The sequence below is a fragment of the Petaurus breviceps genome, unplaced genomic scaffold (genome assembly GCF_028583685.1).
Source record: "Petaurus breviceps papuanus isolate PSGF00001 unplaced genomic scaffold, PetGlider_PUasm1.0 90769, whole genome shotgun sequence".
NCBI classification, from domain to species: Eukaryota; Metazoa; Chordata; class Mammalia; order Diprotodontia; family Petauridae; genus Petaurus; species Petaurus breviceps.
In genome coordinates, this window is record NW_027187341.1 from 13,555,914 (window position 1) to 13,574,655 (window position 18,742).

The 18,742-nt window shown below is 38.8% G+C and overlaps 1 protein-coding gene across 8 annotated transcripts in view; it reads right to left on the reverse strand.

Annotated features, from left to right (window-relative positions):
- Positions 1-18,742, reverse strand: part of ENOX1 (ecto-NOX disulfide-thiol exchanger 1) — a 726,395-nt gene that overhangs the window by 68,386 nt on the left and 639,267 nt on the right. For all 8 annotated transcript variants that reach the window (XM_069068688.1, XM_069068694.1, XM_069068693.1 and 5 more), the window contains one exon: positions 5,026-5,133. In XM_069068688.1, the coding sequence (XP_068924789.1) occupies positions 5,026-5,133 (108 nt within the window). The remainder of the gene's footprint in view (positions 1-5,025; positions 5,134-18,742) is intronic.

Sequence of the window (18,742 nt, forward strand, 5' to 3'; positions counted from 1 at the left end):
TCATCTGCAAAATGATCTTGAGCGAGAAATGGCAAACCACTCTAGTATCTTTGCCAAGAAAACCCCAAATGCAGTCATGAAGAGTTGCCATAACTGCAAATGACTGAACAATAAAATCCACCAATGAGGGCACATTTTAGCTACTCTTCTGACAGGATGACCAAAGTCTAACAGGATCTCCCACTTTTACAGACTCAAGGGCATGTGGGAGAAAAACTGGAAGAGAATCTTTAGTTTTCTTTACAGTTTAACTCAAGCACCCCCTTCTATATGAAACCCTTCCTGATCCCCTTAAATGCTAATGCTCTCCCTACCCTCATTACATTTTTATTCTGTATATGTATTTGTTCTATATATGTATCTATATACATCTTCTTATATATATTCTTTCCCCCAATAAAGTGTAAACTTTTCTGTTACCATGACCTAGTCTGTACCATGCATATATATATATATGCACATATGCATACAAATATATGTATATATATACACACACACATATATATTTTAATAGGTCCTATATTTTCATCTTTTGTAGGGAGTTTCTGGGTAAGGAACTCCTTCCAAAGTAGATCACCAGCCGTTCTTCCACTTAAGAATCTTAAACAGTTACCAGAGGATACTGGAAGATTAAGTGATTTGCCCTGAAATCATAAGCCAGGATGTGTAAGAGGCAGGATTGGAAATCCGGTCTTCTAATGAATTCAGGTCATGCTGCCTCACCACGACATAGAAGACACTCAATAAATGACTGCTGATTTCCTCAATGTGGAGGAACTCCTTCCACATCAAACCCCATATTAAAACCCACAAGATAAGGAAAGTCTCAGTGGCAGTATTTGAACCTGGATGGTCCTAACTTCAAACACAGAACCACTGGCTGTAAAGAGAGACTGTAGCTATGTGTAATAGAAGTCTGTGACTGTGAATGTGCTAATCCTTGCTCCATTTCCCATATTCCCATATCCCACAATCCCTTTGTCTTCTACTCATCTCTCTTATTTCTTCTTCCTCCCATTTATCCTACCCAACTTCTTAAGATGTGTCTCTTTCCCTGACCCCTCCAAAGGCAAATCATCTACATAACCCAGTATCACTCATACCACTATACACAATCTCATCACTCATTCCCCTTTGCTTTAACACCTTTCTGCTTGCTTGGGCACTCTCATCAATTTATCATAACTTCCAGGAAGAAAAGGTCTATATGTATTCTTCCTATCCTCACCTGCCTTTTAGGACTCTCTCCTGAAGACTCCTTTCTTAAAACAGGTAAGGAGCCCTGTCTAGCTAGAGTGCCTATTCCTCTCTCAGAAAATGGGGTTGGTCCTTTTGGCTAGTACTCTGTGTGTGTGTGTGTGTGTGTGTGTGTGTGTGTGTGTGCATGTATGCTCTGTGTGTATGTGTGTTTATAAGAGTGGGGAAGGAAGGATAATTTGAGTAGTGGGAAGCTACTGTTATTATTAAGACAGGAAGAGGCCAATAAGACCAGGAGTCAAAGTGTAAGCAACAGTAATACTTAGACAATTCAAGGGAGAAATTGAATTAATAGCAAATTCTCAATGGAGACCAGTGCCTGTGTCATTCCTTGAGTACCTGGTATCTACAACAGTAAGATAGAGAGGATATAGAAAGACTAGAGAAGCGGGCAATGAAGAAGCATTTATTGATGGTGATGACTGTACCCAATAGTCATTCATCAGGCCTTTAGAAAGCTGTTTATGCACTCCATTAAAGACTACACTGAATTCATTTGCATATTCATCTCCAGTTCATATTTTCTCCTATCCCACTTTTGATGAGGAAACATCCATTTTTTTTTTCTCTTCCATATAAATAACCTCTGAGAGTCTGTTATGGAACAAGTCTGAACAGGGACCTTAGCCCCCAAATTCCCATTTTGCAACTGAGGGGAGTGATGGGATTGAGCTCCCAAGAGCCATGGCTGTGAGACTCCATTAATGGCAGTCCCTAGGATTTACATGTCCATAGAACATTTTGCTTCTCAAAGCCTCAGTTCCTCATATGCAACATAAGTAGACTGTCTCTAAGGTCACTTCTAGTGATAAATTTTAGAAGTAAAAATGATGTCTGTGAGGAAGACTGGGTACTGGACCCGAAGGTGTATGGCCAGCACCTCATAGCACCCTGTACACTAGGGCTTCTTTGTGGCTATTGATGTCACTGGTGGTCTGTCACGGTTGGCCACTCTACAGCTTAGATTTATGCCTTGTTGATGCCTTTTGCTTGAAAATCACTACCCTCGATTTGATGAATAGAATCATTCTTGAATTGTTTTTTAAGAAGAGTTCTCTACCACTGAGCTAAAGGCATCAACCTTACTTGTTATGGAATCTCAAATGTATATAAAGGTGACAAACAATGACGATGGACTAATAAACAAATCCCAGTCTTCTGACTTCTAGGTCAGTGTCATAATCTGGAAAATTCATGTTGATAAGCTCACCATTTTATCAGAGGTTTGACCTTTGGAGGGGATTCTGAATTATGCCAGAGAATCATTATGCTAAGGGATATTGAGAAAGAATTTTCAGAAGTAATCTGGTTACTTTTTTTTTTTTTTAAGCAATTGGGGTTAAGTAACTTGCTCAAGATTACACGGCCAGGTGTTTCTGGGTGGGTCTGAGACCGGGATTCGATCTCCAGGTCTTCTCAACACTGGAGCCGGTGCTCTTACTCACTGTGCTACCTGGCCACCCCTAATCTGGTTACTTTTACTTAACTATCCTAGTTGGATGACTAAGTCTACCTTTTTTGAATATCATTAACAAGATCTCTCTTTTGAAGAACTGATTCCAACAACCTCCAGCACAAGGATATTCTTCTAATCTAAACCATTCTCGGAGCAACTGAAGTCAATTTCCCTTTGTTCAGTTCTCCTAGAAATGGAAAACAGCTGGTCTTCAGCCTCATCTACATAATGAACAACCTCTCACATACTTGACGACCATTATTTACTTGTCCTTAGCCTTCTTTTCTCTAGCTATAATCGCTTTTACATATGTATGCATGTGTATAAGTAATTTCCCTGAGATTTTATTAAAAATCTTATTTTCCATCACTTTAATTATTTTTGCAGCCCCATCTAAGCTCTGCATTTACTGTCTAGGAGCACTCAGGGCATCATGCCCAACCCTGAGTATAATTTCTCTATATCTTCTTCCTTCTTTGTTCCATCTAATATATTCCAGATCTTGGACTATTTCAAAACTCAGAATCTACCTTAACGATTGGAGTTGAAACTTTCTAATCAAACTAAAGAATTTGGATAACCTTTGTCATCAGAAGGGCAATAAAGACTCTTTATTATTATTATTTTCTTTGTTAGGGTAAAGAAGTCCTATAAGCTACAAAAATGGACTAGTTAGAGGGAACAAAACATTGCAAGATACACATAGTAAGTGTTTAATAATGTTTGCCAGATGCATTTACTGACCATCTCTTTCTGGACAGTGCAAGACGCAAGGTTGAAACTTTCAGGTATGGTTTCCAGGTCTGCTTTATATTTTGATAGGTTGTGGTGAATGGGGTTCACTATATTTCTTCATTCACTCTAATTCACTCACTCATATAGATCCACAGCAAGCATATTAAGGGAAACAAGGCCTTTGCTTTAATAAGTAACTTTTTTCCCTATAAGTTTCCAATGATTTTAAAATAATGCTCTCAAAACTTTCCTTGAAAATTCATCACTTACTTCAAGGAGATGGTAACTACAAAATTAATTTCATTAAACCAAAACTATTCTTAAAAAAAATCACATATGAGGTCACTAGACTCAGGTGTGACTTGGGAACACTTTCTCCCTACTAAATATCTTGAGAAAATTATTGTTTTCAATTGCATAATACTCTTTAAATGAAATATATATATACATATACATACATACAGATATGTTTATCTATCTACACGCACATAATATATATATACTTGTACATGTATGTGTGTCTTCCCTTCTAAAAGAAGCTTTTCTCAGTCCTCTTCAATGTTAATGACTTCCCTGTGGGATTAACTCCAATTTATCCTATATATTATCTTGTTCACATATCTTTTGTATATTGTCTCCACCCTCATTATATTGTGAATTCTTTTAAGGTAGGGACTATTTTTGCCCTTCTTTGTACACCCAGTGCTAAGCCCAGTGTCTGGCACAAAGTAGGTATTTAATAAATGCTTCTTGATTTTACTCTTTAGAACCAATAATTACATTAAAAATAATAATAACCTTAAATTTGCTAAGACCCAAAGGGTTGGGCTTGCTTTCTGCAATTTCCTTTAACCTAATTAAGATCCATTAGGTCTGTGATAGTGGACAAAGATCAGTGCTAGAAATACATTTCAAGAGCTCTCCTTGCCTTCCCACAGTTGTCTCCCCTCCTCCAGTTCTAGAGATGGAGGGTTCAGATTTCCCTGGGCTGCTGAGCGATCCATCTTCCCCTGCTGTAAGACAATACTTTCAAATCCACTTATCAATGTCAGGCCACACTTTAGTATCAAAGAAAGCCCGAATGGAATGATCAGATTTACTGACTTTATAGAAAAGGTTTGCTTCTCACTATGGTTAGATAAGTACCCTGATACACGGGGGATTTTTTTTTTTTAATGTCACCATGAATCAGTCTTTTGTATATATGTGTCTCCAGAAATACCACAGTTTATGCTAAACTCACGATTTCCTCACAATTAGACTTAACAGAAAACAACTGCTTACTTTGAAATATGTTTGCTTTCCCAATATTTTTAAAACTTTATAAAAATTCTTTTGTCTTCTGGGAGAAAACCTTCACACATCACTGGTGTGTGTCGCCTACAGAGGTACTGAATTGAGGACAAAGGCAGCAAAGTCCACCCAGCCAAGGCAGGCTGGGTTTGACTAGGTATGGGTAAATTATACCATACATTAACTCCTGCCAATATTTGCATACGTGAAGCACGAGGGAGACACACTCTGTGTGTCTGAATTGATGGATAAATTAGAGTTGTCCTATTCATTTAACAGCTTACTTGTTCCTGTAGAACTTTCAATAATGCTTGTGTGTGACCTTGTTCCTCCTTTGCTTGCTCCAGTTCAGACTTTTTGTTTTTCAGTTCTTCTTGAATGGTCAGTAATTGCTGTGAATATCAAAGGACATTTATGATTAGGCAGTTTGGAGGCCAGGGGTTTTTCAAATAGTCCCAACATCCCCTCAATCATTAGAGAATGATTCTCTATTTTCTGTGTATTTTCCCCTCCACTACAGAGCTCTTGGAGGACTGCATTTCTTAATACATGGCTAAGTTATTTGTTATATTAAAGCACCAAACTCTAGGGTACTATATCTTCCATGGAGGAACTGTCATATCCTTTTGAACAAATTCTTATTTGTAGAAACATACTCTGTGGTTTTAAAAGACTAAGGCAGATACTGGTGGTCATAAATAATTTTAAAAGCACAGACCTTTAATATAATTAGTCACTGGCCTAAAGACATTCCATTCTCTGTAAAATTATATTGTGAAGCTACCATTCCAAGCTGCTGGGAATGGTAAAGATCCTTCTTCTGACTCTGTTTTGATGGTGACGTCTTATATTAGAACAGCAGGACTGAAGTCCAATGGCAATCAATAGATCAGCCAAGAAAACTGCTGATATAAGCCATCCAAACACTAAGCTTTGACCTGCATGGCTATTTTTAAGCAGGAACACTCAAAGTATTTCTGGGACTGAGGATGTTTGTAAACTCTAGGCTTCTCCTCACCCTCTGAACTGTAATTCATGTACAGGCAGGCTAATGGCAGCTGCCTGAAGTTGAGCAGCAACCAGCTGTTTCATTTGGGATCCTATAACTAGGAACTTAGAGGCCATGCAGTTCCAACTTTTCCATTTTAAAGATAAGGAAACTGAGACCTAAGGAGATTAAATGACTAGCCAAGATCACACAGGTAATAAGCACCCAAGGGCCCAATTTGAACCCAGATCCTCTGACTCCAGAGCCAATATCCTTCCCACTGTACTATGCTGACTCCCACTTGGAAAAAGGTTATGTTTTAATATACACTTAGGCAAGGAAAAACAAAACTCTTCATGAGCTTTAAAATAAAGTCTCTTGAAAAACGATTTCTTTTGAAAATAAAGGATGAGTGGTTTGAAAAGAACAACTTCTATTTCTTTTGTGATTACCCATCATCAACCCCGCCTTAATAACATGAAAACATTCAAGCATTCATGACACACAGTTAGCTGTCTCAGGCATCAAAGAGGCTTCTTCAGTGCCTCATCAAGTCTGGCTGCAGAGTCACATGGCATTGCCTGAGCTGCTAAGACTTGAATGATCACGGACACTGAATTCCTGATGTTGAAAACGACCAACTGGAGGGATTCGAAGAAACTTTCAAAAACTTATTGGGTCAGAAAAAAAAAACAAACCAAAACCAAGGCATCCAGAAGAAATGCCAAGTCCCACCACATGTATATGACTCTTTGAACACCCCAATTTAGCACTGCTTAGACATTTTTGACCCTGTGTTTCTAGCCCCAGTAACAAGTTTCTTTTGTTTGTATGTAAGTGACTTTAAGAATTTCTCTCTCCAATCTACTGTTTTACCACCCACCATACCATAACCACAGATTTGGTGATATCCCCATCAGCTCATGTGTTTATATAACAATTTACATGACAACCTATCAAAGGACAGAATCTAGAAAGTTTATCTGGTACTTTGACACTGAGATAAGAGCCTACAAATAGTGAATGGCCAACCAATGGAGCAAGATACGTTGCCTTCTTTTTTTTTTTCATGGTTCCCAGAACCATTCTGAGGGAGTTCGAACACCCGGCTTACCAATACAAAATCAGTTCTTTGGACCCTTATAAAAACAGGGTTTGTATCCCTTTCAAAAACCTAACTAAATGAAAGGTGAGAAAATTGTATCTTCAACCTGGGTATCCTTGAATCCAACATGTAATTCCTAATAGTACCAAACAATAGGAAAGCTTATCAAGAATGGGAGTTTCTTACATAGTAATCTTATCTGAAGTGCTTAGCACGAGGTCAGACACAAAGCCAGGCTCTCAAAAAATACTTATTGATTGACTGAATTCATAAAAATTTGATGGCCTGATTACTGTCTAGATGATTTATTATTTTAAAAAATCCTTCTGTCCTTGTTAACGCACAAATACAAGAAGGATCAGTGATTGAATACAGCGGGAATCTGTGATAGCCTCGGCATGGAGAAATTCTTTTATCCCTGCATAAGGCTAAAGATCACAGACAGAATAAGTGAATTCATCCAGGGTTATAAAGCTAATATGAGTTGGCAGTATTATTTGAACCCAGGTTTTTCAGACTATAAGCCCAGAATTCCATTAACCATGCTACATTGCCTCTACAACCTTGGTACCAGTAAAAGCGTAACACAGAGCTCAGAAACAATGTGGGTTCAAATCCTACTACTGACAATTACTACTTGAGTGACTTAAGGCAAGTCTGTAAAATAAGGGTGTTGGCCTAGATGGCCTCCAAGGGTCTTTCTAACTCTAGATCTGTGAGCTAATTAACGAGAGGTAAACTTTAGGAAGTTGATGACCTTTAAATTTAGGACCTCAGTCACTAGAGTCAAGTGCTTTGCCTGAAAATGGCTTCTCAGCTATGTATGGAATATGCAGAGTATGTCTCAATAAGCACAGGCTTTCAACATGATGAAGTTTTGAAATGCCATCCTGGAATATCTATGAACACATGCAAGGCATGGCACAATTTATTTTCTTACTGCTTCCTGGATTTTATCACCATCCTATGGGTAAGCATCCTGGTTGTGAAGTTCGCCAGTGGTGACTTGAGAATTTAGAAGGGGTTCATTCTCAAGGACTTCCTTGATTGAGTCCATCTAGTGTTACCCATGTAATCACTCATAATTAATAAGCAATAATAAGCAATCCAAGGTTTACAAAGTATTTTCCTTGAAATGATCCTGTGAGGAGAGTAACACAATTATCTCCACCATTTTACAGACCAGAATGGAGGTTCAGAGTGGCCTATGGACAATATAGCCCATACTGCCTTGGCTACATCATGCCTATTGCATCATGTTTAACATCCTTTATCCAGGTCTATTAATTCAATTCTGTTATTGCCTGGATTGTGGTTCAAGGGTGGATGGAATGATCTCAGTGTTGTTACAATGATGTCAGTGCTAGACAGTATATTTATGACCAGTTCTCTAAAATGGTAAGAGACTATGAGGTCTATTTGCAGGTCAAATGAATTAAGACACCCTTAGGAACTACATAGTGGATACTACCTCTAGGGGCTTCATTTATTGGGAATGCACACATCTGGGTGTAAATCTTGGGTTTTCCTATTACTCTGGGGGATTGATCTGAAGTCTAGAAAAGAAAGCAAAAATGCCACCCAGGAGCCACATAATTTGGTGACTATTATTTCTGGATACATGAGTACACATGAATTCTATTAAAGAAAGATGGCTATTTTAAATCTTTTTGGTTTACTTGTGATAAAAAGAAGTTGTATTTTCTTTTTTAACCTAGAAGAAAGTATTTCTGAACAAGGTCATGAAAATCCATTCAGTAAGCTAGTGTTTTCTCATCTCTTTCCTGTTCCCCATCCACAGAAGGAGTAATACTATTAATGATTTAAAAAATAGCTACCATCTGGAATGTCTCTGTATTCAATATCATTAATGGCTGCTAATTTATTTCTATAGCAAAAGCTCATGAATCTCGTATTTGTCTATTCCAAATAGGGTCTGAGTCAAGCAACTGCAAATTTCCATTCATCTCGATGACCTGGGAAAACAGTGGGATAATCTAAACCTGCTTATTGGAAAGTCACTGTCTTTGGTTCTTTGCATGTGACATACATGAAGCTTTATAGTTTGTGGGGATTTTTTATGGGAGGAGGTGGACTTGAATTGTCACGTATTAAAGTGCTCTAGATAACAAAAGTTCATGGTCAGTGAGAGCAATGAGAACTTAGTTCAGATGACTGCCTTGTTGAATTGGTTGACTGCAATGTGATTTCAATTTAACATTTGAGAATACAGCTTTAAACAGATGCAGCATTACATTTTGGGTGGTTTCAAATGAGTGGGTACAATTAGATAATTATCCATATGTCAATCAAGATATAAACGCTCTGGTGGTCAATAAATAGGTAAATAAAATAGTAGACCTGACATACCATGATTTTTCTGGGCCATGGACTTAATGGGAGCGTTCTGTAATGCTCTTTGGGGAGACAGAGTCATATGGGTAATGGGCCTTTCTCTTTTATGAATGCGAAATGCACTGCTGAACGCTTAGCGGAATATGGCTCTTTTTTTGTTGTTGTTGTCAGTTTCTCCAGATGAGAAAAGTATAGACACACATAAAGGTTAAGTAACTCAATCCAGTGTCATTCTTCCAGGAAGTGACCTTCTACCTTTACTGTCCAAATTTCCTGATTCTACTATTAGTCAGTGCCCTAGCAACCAAACTGCACTGCCAGTTTGAAATGGAAATCAGGGCATGCCAAGCTCAAGGTCCTTGGAACAACATCATCTACCTGGGTATTCATCATTTTCAATGACTAGTCAGGCTGCTTGAAGCATGCTTTTCATGTATACATTGTGAGCGGTGTGGGCGATTTCACTTTCCTGGGAGGAAAGACAACCCCTTCATTTTCCTTTTCTCCTTTAATTTCATATTTTCATTCTAAACACTGTGTTACCAAGGTGAGGCTTTTATCTATCCAACAGATTAAAGAGGGTTACATTTCATGAAGGTCATAACCAGCAGTGCAAATTCTCACTATGTGAAATATGTCAGCTGTATTTTCTCACAAGGAAATATGCCCACAGGGGCGAGGCTACCACCTAAGTACCCTGATAGGATTTGAGGAGAGGGGATTTCCTTTTTGCTCCCTCTCCTCCTTCACTTGAGTACCTACTGTGTACATGCAATGAGCTAACCAAAGAGGTCTAAGAGAGAATCCTTTCTCTTAAGAAGCTTAAAATGGAGTTGAGGATATTGATATTAACTCTTCATGGTATCCATGTTACTATAATTATTTTTTCATTTCTTTAAAGCTCTTGATCATGCTTCAAGGGCTGTACAAAGTCATTGTAATTTCCAGAGGTCTTGTTTATTCTGGGGAACATGTGCTTTTAGAATTGGCTGCAAAGAAATCTGTTACATGATACAACAATGGAATATTATATACACAAGTCTATGTAACTAAACCTAGAGGCAACTAGTTGGCATAGTGGATGGTCATAGTTGGGCCTGGAGTTAAAAAGACCTGAGTTCAAATCTGGCCTCAAACACAACTAGCTGAGTGATCCTGGACAAGTCATTTAACCCTTTTCCCTCAGTTCCTTCAACTGAGATACTTGTAAAGTGTTTAGCACAATGCTTACCATATAAAGTCTAGCAAAAGTGCCTAGGCCCTTGTTAAATACTTGTTCTTTTCCTAAACCTGTTTCATTCTAAGCAGTTTCATTTACTCAACAAGCATTTATTAAGTTCCAGGCAATTTGATAGGCACTGAGATACAAAGACAAAAACAAACAAACAAACAAACAAGTTCCTGCCCGCAAGGAGCTTATATTCTTTTGGAAATCAGAAAATAATATCTACAAATAAGCAAGCATAAAATATATTCAAAGTAAATGCAAAATGATAAGAAGTTAAGAAATGTCCCTAACAACTCTGGGGCTCAAGAAAGGGCTCATGAGGGGGAACAGTACTTCTAGACTATAAATTATATTATAAAGCAGGAATTACCAAACCATTCAGTAGCAGTGAGAAATAGAGAAAAGTAGATCAATGAAACAGGCTAGACAGGGGAGGATCAGAAATAATGAATTCAACAAACCCATGTTTGATGAATCTGAAAACATAAATTACCTAGAAAAGAGCTCCTCATTTGATAAGAACAGCTGGAAAAACTAGAAAGTAGTTCAACAGAGATTAGGCTTAGGTCAATATCTTATACTATATTCTATAACAGATTCAGAATCATAATGTGATCTGCAAATTAGAAGAAAAGCTGATCATATAATTTTGCATCTATTGGTGGGGGATAAATCCTTAACCAAACAAGGGACAGAGGTAATTATATAAGATGAAATAGACAGCTTTGATTACTTGAAATTGAGAAGTTTTTGCAAAATGAAATGAACACATCTAGGATAAGAAAGTAGTCAAGTAGGGGGAAAAAATAAAGTTTTATATCACGTATGTCTGATAAAGAGTTGATATGCAAGATATTTGAAAGGAATAAAACCAAAAGTTGTTCCCCAATAGAGGAGTAATCAAAGAACATGAACAAATAGTTCTCAAAAGAAGGGCTGCAAATGATTAACAACCACATGAAAGAATGTTCCAAAGCACTAATAGTAAGAATGAGATGATATGAATCAAAACAACCTTGAGGTTTAATGTCTCACCCAACAAATAGGAAAAAGTGACAAAAGACAGGAGAAGGCAAGCTTGGAGGGGTCATAGAAAGAGAGACATACTGAAGCATTATTGGAGGAGCTGTGAATTAGTACAACCAATTGGCAAAGCAATTTGAAATTATACAAATAAAGTAAGTAGAATGGTCATACCCTTTGATCTGGAGATTCTACTACTAGGCATATGGCTCAAGTAAGTAAAAAAAGAACCGCTCCATATACACCAAAACATTTATAGCATTACTTTTTTGTGTAGGGAAGAAGTAGAAAAAATAGATGCCTATTGAATGGGAAATGGCTAAACCAACTGTGATTCAAAAAGAATACTATTGTGCTGTAAGAAACAAAAAACAAATGAATAGAGAATGTGGAAAGTCATATTGATTGATAAGAAGTAAAGTAAGGAGATCCAGGAAAAACAATATATACAATGACTACAACACTGTAAATAGAAAGAAGAAGAATAACAAAATAAAAAAAAACAACCTTGCAAATTTATAAAGAACAAACTTGACCCCAAAGGAGAAATATAGGAAGACATATTCCTTTCCCACCTTCTTTGCAAAAGTTAGGGTCCATGGGTGTGGAATATTGCAAATAACATCAGCCTTTTTTTCAGTAAGCTGATTGGTTTTTTCTTTCTTAAAAAACAAAAACAAAAACAAAACTTCTTTGTTATAAGGGATAACTCCAAGGGAAAGGAAGAGGGAGGAGGGGCATAGAGGGAAATCTAGGTGATTAAAAAAAAGATATCACTAAAAATCAAGACTTCATATAGGAGGTGATATGAGAGCTGAGTTTTGAAGGAGGTGAGGCATTCTAGGAGTCAAGGTGAGAAAGAAGGGCATTCCAGGCAAAGTCTGAATAAGGTGAGGCTGGGGTCAGTTCGTAGTGAGTTTCCAATGCCATCCAGAAGAGATTGTTTTCTAATCTAGAGGCAATGGGGAGTCTCTGTGGTTTCTTGAACAGGAGAGAACCATGGAATATCAATTTGGCAGCTGTGCCAATTTTACTTTCTCCTTTTGTTCAGTTTCCTAAACAAAAAACACTGCTCTGCATACTACATCAGTCCACAGTCTTTCAGACATATTGGTGTGTGTATGTCCTGTATTTCCTTTTCCTTCTGGGTGAAATCCTTCTCTAACCATCAATTAAGCTCAATGACAGAAATGTAAGATTTTAAAACTAGAAGACACATTAGTGTTCATCTGGTCTAGCCCTTTCATTGATGAGGAAACTGAGGTCTAGGGAATTTAAGTCATTTCCCCAAGGGCATACAGCTAGTTAATGGTAGAGCTAAATTATAATCCCAGCTCTTTCTGACTCCCTAACCAGATAATGTGTAATTATAAACAGGAAACAGCCACACTTTAATGAACAAGGTGAATGAGTTGTTGGCTTGCCACACTAACCAAGGGGTGAGAATGTGGACTCATGTGATTACATCCTATGGGACAAGGGTCTCATCAGAGAAATAGAACTATTTGGCAAGAACACTTAATACAACCCCAGAAACCCTGGATTGGGGGGGAGAGGGAAGGAGTTCCAATTGTTGCATGGTAATTGTTATTTGATTATTTTTATTAAATTTTCTTCCCTGAAAAGTATTATAATTTGAAATTTGAGTTGAACTGGTCTGAAACTATTTGTCACAGGATCTTTGAATCATAGATCTAGAAAGAGAAGGAAATCTTGCACTAGTCATCTAGCCTGACCCCTCCTCACTTTGCAGATGAGGAAGCTGTTACCCAAAAAGGTTAAGTACTTGTCACACAGTCAATGGTAGAGCCATTGGGATCTGAACTGGGATTTGAATCCAGGTCCTCTGACTTAAGTTCTAGCATTCTTTCTTTTCTTTTTTTTTTTAAATTTATGGAATAAAACAAGCATTTTCATAACATAGTACAATAAAAAAGACATGCCACATGAAACTGCAAATCTACCAAGCACAACTTGCTTTCAAATGTACAAAAAAAAATTATCCTATATATTTTTTCTTTTTTTCTTCCTCCCCACAACCCCAGATGGCTACCACCGACACAAATAGGTGTATATATATTATATATGTATATATACACAAACATATACATATATATGTAAAATTATTCTATATGTACTTATATTTATCTAGCATTCTTTCTAGTGACTGTTTGGAACCTTGCTGTACTGAAAATTGTAACCACTTTCCACAGTGGATGGGGGCTGGGGGAGAAGTGCTTTGTGTTAAAGCATCTATATAATAATGCATTCATTAAAGTCCTCCTTCAATGCCTCATCTTATCATTGAGTTGAGCCTGGGTTCTCTAAGATGACATCAATGGGTGGCAAACTCTGGCTGTTCTAACAAGCTAGAAAGGCTTTGCATATGGGCCTAGTGACAAACTGACTGGATGCTTGTCACTGGAGAAGCATTCTTAATTAGTTCTGAGAGACTGAGCAGGTTGGGCCATTAGGAGGTAAAATTTTTTAGCTACTGTAAGTGTTGAAAAGCATGGTAGAGGATGCATCCACAGTGATGAAATCAGGCCTCCTGCAAGTCTAGTTGTTTGTTACAGCAAGGAAGTCTCTGGTACCACTGTATTGATCCTGGCACGTCATTCTCTGGGCCCTGCAATGCCTCACACACAGGGACCCTCTAGGGAAAAGCTGTCTCTGTGGGGGAACTAGACCATTCAGATAACTGATAATAAGAACACTGGATAACAAAAATGAAATTGTGTTTAGGGACTAATATCCTATTATCCTGGGCTATACATATTTAATTTCTTTGATCTTTCTTCTTAAATCAATTCTTCCAGGCCCTTAATCTCATCAATAGTTTTTCTGATATTGAGTTTTAAATGCCATTCTCATTTCTAGGCAGAAAGGCAATCTTCTCCTTCTGATGGGATTCAGCTTTACTTACAGCAGGAGAAAAAAAGGCAACATACTGTCAGAACCACTGACACGGTTTCAAGAATTTCATTTTCTGCCATTTGAGTCTCTTTATAAGTACCTCAAAAGTTCACCTTGTGTCTTACCTGATGGACTGACTGTTATGTGCTGTATGCTAAACCCCTCTAGATGGGGACAGCCAGGGTACAAGACTTTGAATGGTCTGTTTCAGTCCACTGGCAATCATTTATCAAGCACTTACTGTTATCAAAGCTAAAATAGAGTGGGATGGTTTTGACCTTAAGAGAATGAGAATATAAGGTTAGGAGAGAGGAAGGATAAAAGGGAGACAGAAAAGAGAGAGACAGAAAGAGATGGGGAAAGAGAGGAAGGAAGGGAAGAATTAAGGGAAGAAATAGTGGGAGGGAAGGAGAGGAGAGGAGAGAGACAGAGACAAAGGCAGAAAGAAATGGAAGGAAGGAGGGAGAGAGTGAGGAAGGAGAGAGAGGGAGAGGAGAGAGGAGGGAGAGGCCAAAGCGAGAAGGGAGAGAGAAACATTCAAAACTGGTAAGTCTGCTGGAAAAATGTGCCATGCAGTGACATCACAAGACGACGCAGAGGGCACGGGAGGTCCTCTAGCTTTGGGCTGGGAGCTGCCCATCACATATGTTCCTCACATGGAGGCTCTTTGAATGTAACATACTTATTCATTTTCTCCACTCTGATGACAGGGATAGCTGTGGATAACGTGCCCTTAGTATATGCTGAGGGAATGTTCTGCTGTAAATCTTTCTTCACTGTTCTAGTCAGGGCCTTTGCTCTGAGCTAATTGTGTTCTCTGGATGACTAATAAAGGGAAATCCATCACTGGAACTTGTGGACTGAAGATGCTGTTGGAGGTGTGTGTGTGTGGGGGGGTCACCCTGCAAGTTGAGAGGTGTTTTGGACATATTTTCTTAATTAATTATTTTTTTTTTTTTTTGCTTTTTGGAGGGCAATTGGGGTTAAGTGACTAACCTAATGTCACACGGCTAATTTTTGTGTTAACTGTCTGAGGCCTGATCCCAACCCAGGTCCTCCTGACTCCAGGGCCAGTGCTCTATTCACTGTGCCACCTAGCCGCCCCTTTAATTTATTTCTAACTTATATAATGTCCAGAGAGGAGTACCCCAGGAAGGGATTTGGGGATGAACTAACTCCACTTTCTTACCTAGTATAAGTCATGATTTTTAATCAGTAAACCATAAGACACTTGATTAGTTGAACCCAGAAAGAGAGAGACAGAGACATAAAGAGAGAGAGAGACAGAGAGAAAGCAGGAGAGAGTGGGAGGGAGGGAAGGAGGAAGAGAGAGAGAGACAGAGATTTAATGATGACTTCAAAGCACATCAACACATCAACAGAGGGACATTTCTGGCTCCAACAAACAGTAAAACCATCAAAATGGTGCTCCTACAGAGGCACACAAGGATTGCTGACATTCAGAGTTCTCAACTGGGCCACCCTTGACACGAGGACAGTCACATGTGAGACGTCTTAGTGCCAAACCCAACAAGGTGAAAGAGAGAAGTTGAACTGAAGAGTGGAGAGATGTGCACAGACTGATGCTCCTAAAGCACAGGTCAAACCATGTCACTCAATGACGCTCAATGACCTCTGGTAGCTCCTTACTGCCTCTAGCCTATAAGATACATTCTCCTGTTTATCCTCCAGCCTGCTTGCTCAGGCTTCATTAGACACTCAGCCACATGGACGTGCTTGCTCTACCCCTCCTTTCAAGACATGACATTTCATATCACAACACTTCTGAATACTTTGGCTTTTCCATGCCTGGAAAGTATTCTTTTTTCCTCTTAGAATTCCTACCTTCCTTCAAAGTCTAGCTCACATAAAATCCCTTACATAAAATTTTTCCTGATCTCCAAGTTTGCTAGTGTCTTCTCTCTCTCTTCCAAAGACTTCATAACTAGGGTCAGAGATTTAAAGCAGGAAAGGCCCTTAGAAGTCACCAAATCCAAACCTTTCATTTTAAATGAATAACAAACCAAACAAGCAGATGAAGAGAGTGATTTGTCCAAGGTCACACAGGAAACAAGTGGCAGAGCTGAGATTTGAACTCAGATCCAGTGACTCCAAGGGCTGCAAGGTGGTACAGTGGATAGAGTGGGGTCAGGAAGACCCACCTTCCTGAGGTTAAATATGACCTCAAACAGTTATTAGCTATATGACCCTGGGCAAGTCACTTAACCCTGTTTGCCTCAGTCTCCTCATCTGTAAAATGATCTGGAGAAGGAAATGGCAAACCACTTCAGTATCTTTGCCAAGAAAACACCAAATGGGGTCATGAAGAGTCACACACAACTGAAAACGCCTGAACAACAAAACCCCCCGAAACAGCGACTCCAAATTCAGTGTCCTATCTGTGTAACATTTTGTTTTCTCTAAAAAGAATGCAAATTCCCTGAGGGTAGGGATTGCTTTGTTTCTGATTTTTATATCCATCCTTTCTAGAAGTGAGCCTGTCACACAATAAATACTTGTTCAATCGAAGGTCTGATAAAGAAAGAAGTTAAGGGTCACCTGGAAGGCCAGAGCTTCACAGAACTCCTGGTCTACTTGGGCCACATTCAATTATCTTCCTTCTGGCTGAACTTTCTAAGCCATTTGCCGGCACACCAAGAGGTCTGGAGGCAATGCCATGCCTTCTGTCGCCCAAGCTCTTTGCTCTAAAGGCCAGTGGCAGGGCCAGTCCTGTACAAATAGACTCCTCAAGTTTTGAATCAAGGAGGCCCAGCCCTTCAACAGCAACAGAAAACTTTCCCAACTTTCTCCCTGGAGCTCATTTTCCAGACACCTCTTGTTCTGACTGAAGCTGAATGCAGAAGGGATGAGTTGTTATGTCTCTCTCTCTCCATCTCTTTCCAAGTAGCAGAGTTGCTGTCATTTGATAATTAAGAAATTACTAGGGATGACTGAGAGTGGGGCTCCCAGAAGTCACTTGCCTTCATCAGTTATTTTTGTATTATCTCCTTCCTAAGTAAACTTTCCTTTGCCTAGTACAACTGAGGGATGTAAAATATTCTGGTTAAGATGAGATTGATGTGCTGTGCATTGATAACCACTTTTCCAACAAAAACTATTGTGTTAACATTTTTTATTCAGGGGCACTTAGGGTCTTTCAGTAGTATCTCAGAGCCTTTATTATGGTCATGAATTATAGGATCAGATCTCTGGACCTTAGAAATCATCATTTCAACCCCCTTATTTTACAGATGAAGAAACTGAGACCCAGAGAGTTTACACATGCCACTTTTTTGAAGGTCACATGAATAGAAAATAATAGGGCTAAAGTTGAAATTCAGGTTCTCCGACTCTCTAAATCCATAGATCATTCCATTATATCACATTGCCTTATCTTTCTATGGGAAAGTATGGAAGGAGCTAGGTGACAGAAGTCTGGAGGGATTTTAACCTTATGCTGAGGCCCCCCTCCATTCTCCCCATCTTCCATTTCAATGGATGTGCCAACAGACCACTTTTTCTTTATTTACATATTCTTTAGTATTAATGAATAATTCTGGGCATCTGCATGCTATTTATAGTTGACAGTTATACAATTAACATCATACTCTCATGGCACTACTATAGCATTACTAGAGGGAGAAAATGCACATGACAAGTGGTCTGGATCAGAGAAACACAACTACAGACAGAGTTCAAAGATCCAGAAAAGATGGACAGGGTACCAACACCCTGAGGGACTTGGAGCAGGTCGTTTTACCCTCTGAGTTTCAGTTCCCTCATTTGTAAAAAATAAATCATTATCATTCCTGTCAAAAGTCTCCCTCATGAGTGTCTGATGAAGAATAATTTATAAATTAGTACAAAGCAACGACCTGATTTTCTTCTGGAATGGTGAACAGAGATATGACAGATCCCGGGAGGGACCCAGAGGAATTCATAGGCCAGGATTGTACTTTGCCTCTGAGTCACTGTAGGATGATGGGTAAGCCATTATAAAGTGTCCTGAACTTTAGTTTGGGTCCGTATCCCAGGCCACTGAGATGTAGGGGAAGCAAGAACATCCAATAAATATGTGGAGCTTTTTGAATGTCAAAAGGGACTACAGATAAATCAAAGTAAAAGCATTACCCTCTTTGAAAAGGCAAAGAGGGTAAGACTGAGCAAAGTCAAAGGATTTGCCAATACTGAATGGGCTCTCAGAGTTTAGATTAAAATTCAGAGCACTTGATTCTCAAGTCTCCATGGTCATGTTGTCCCTGTAGACTTTTGGCTAGTTTTCCATTGAAAATGGACATGACAGTGTTCATGGACAAATCCATACATTTGAGAGAGAGACAGAGAGAGAGACGGGGAGAGAGAGAGAGAGAGAGAGAGAGAGAGAGA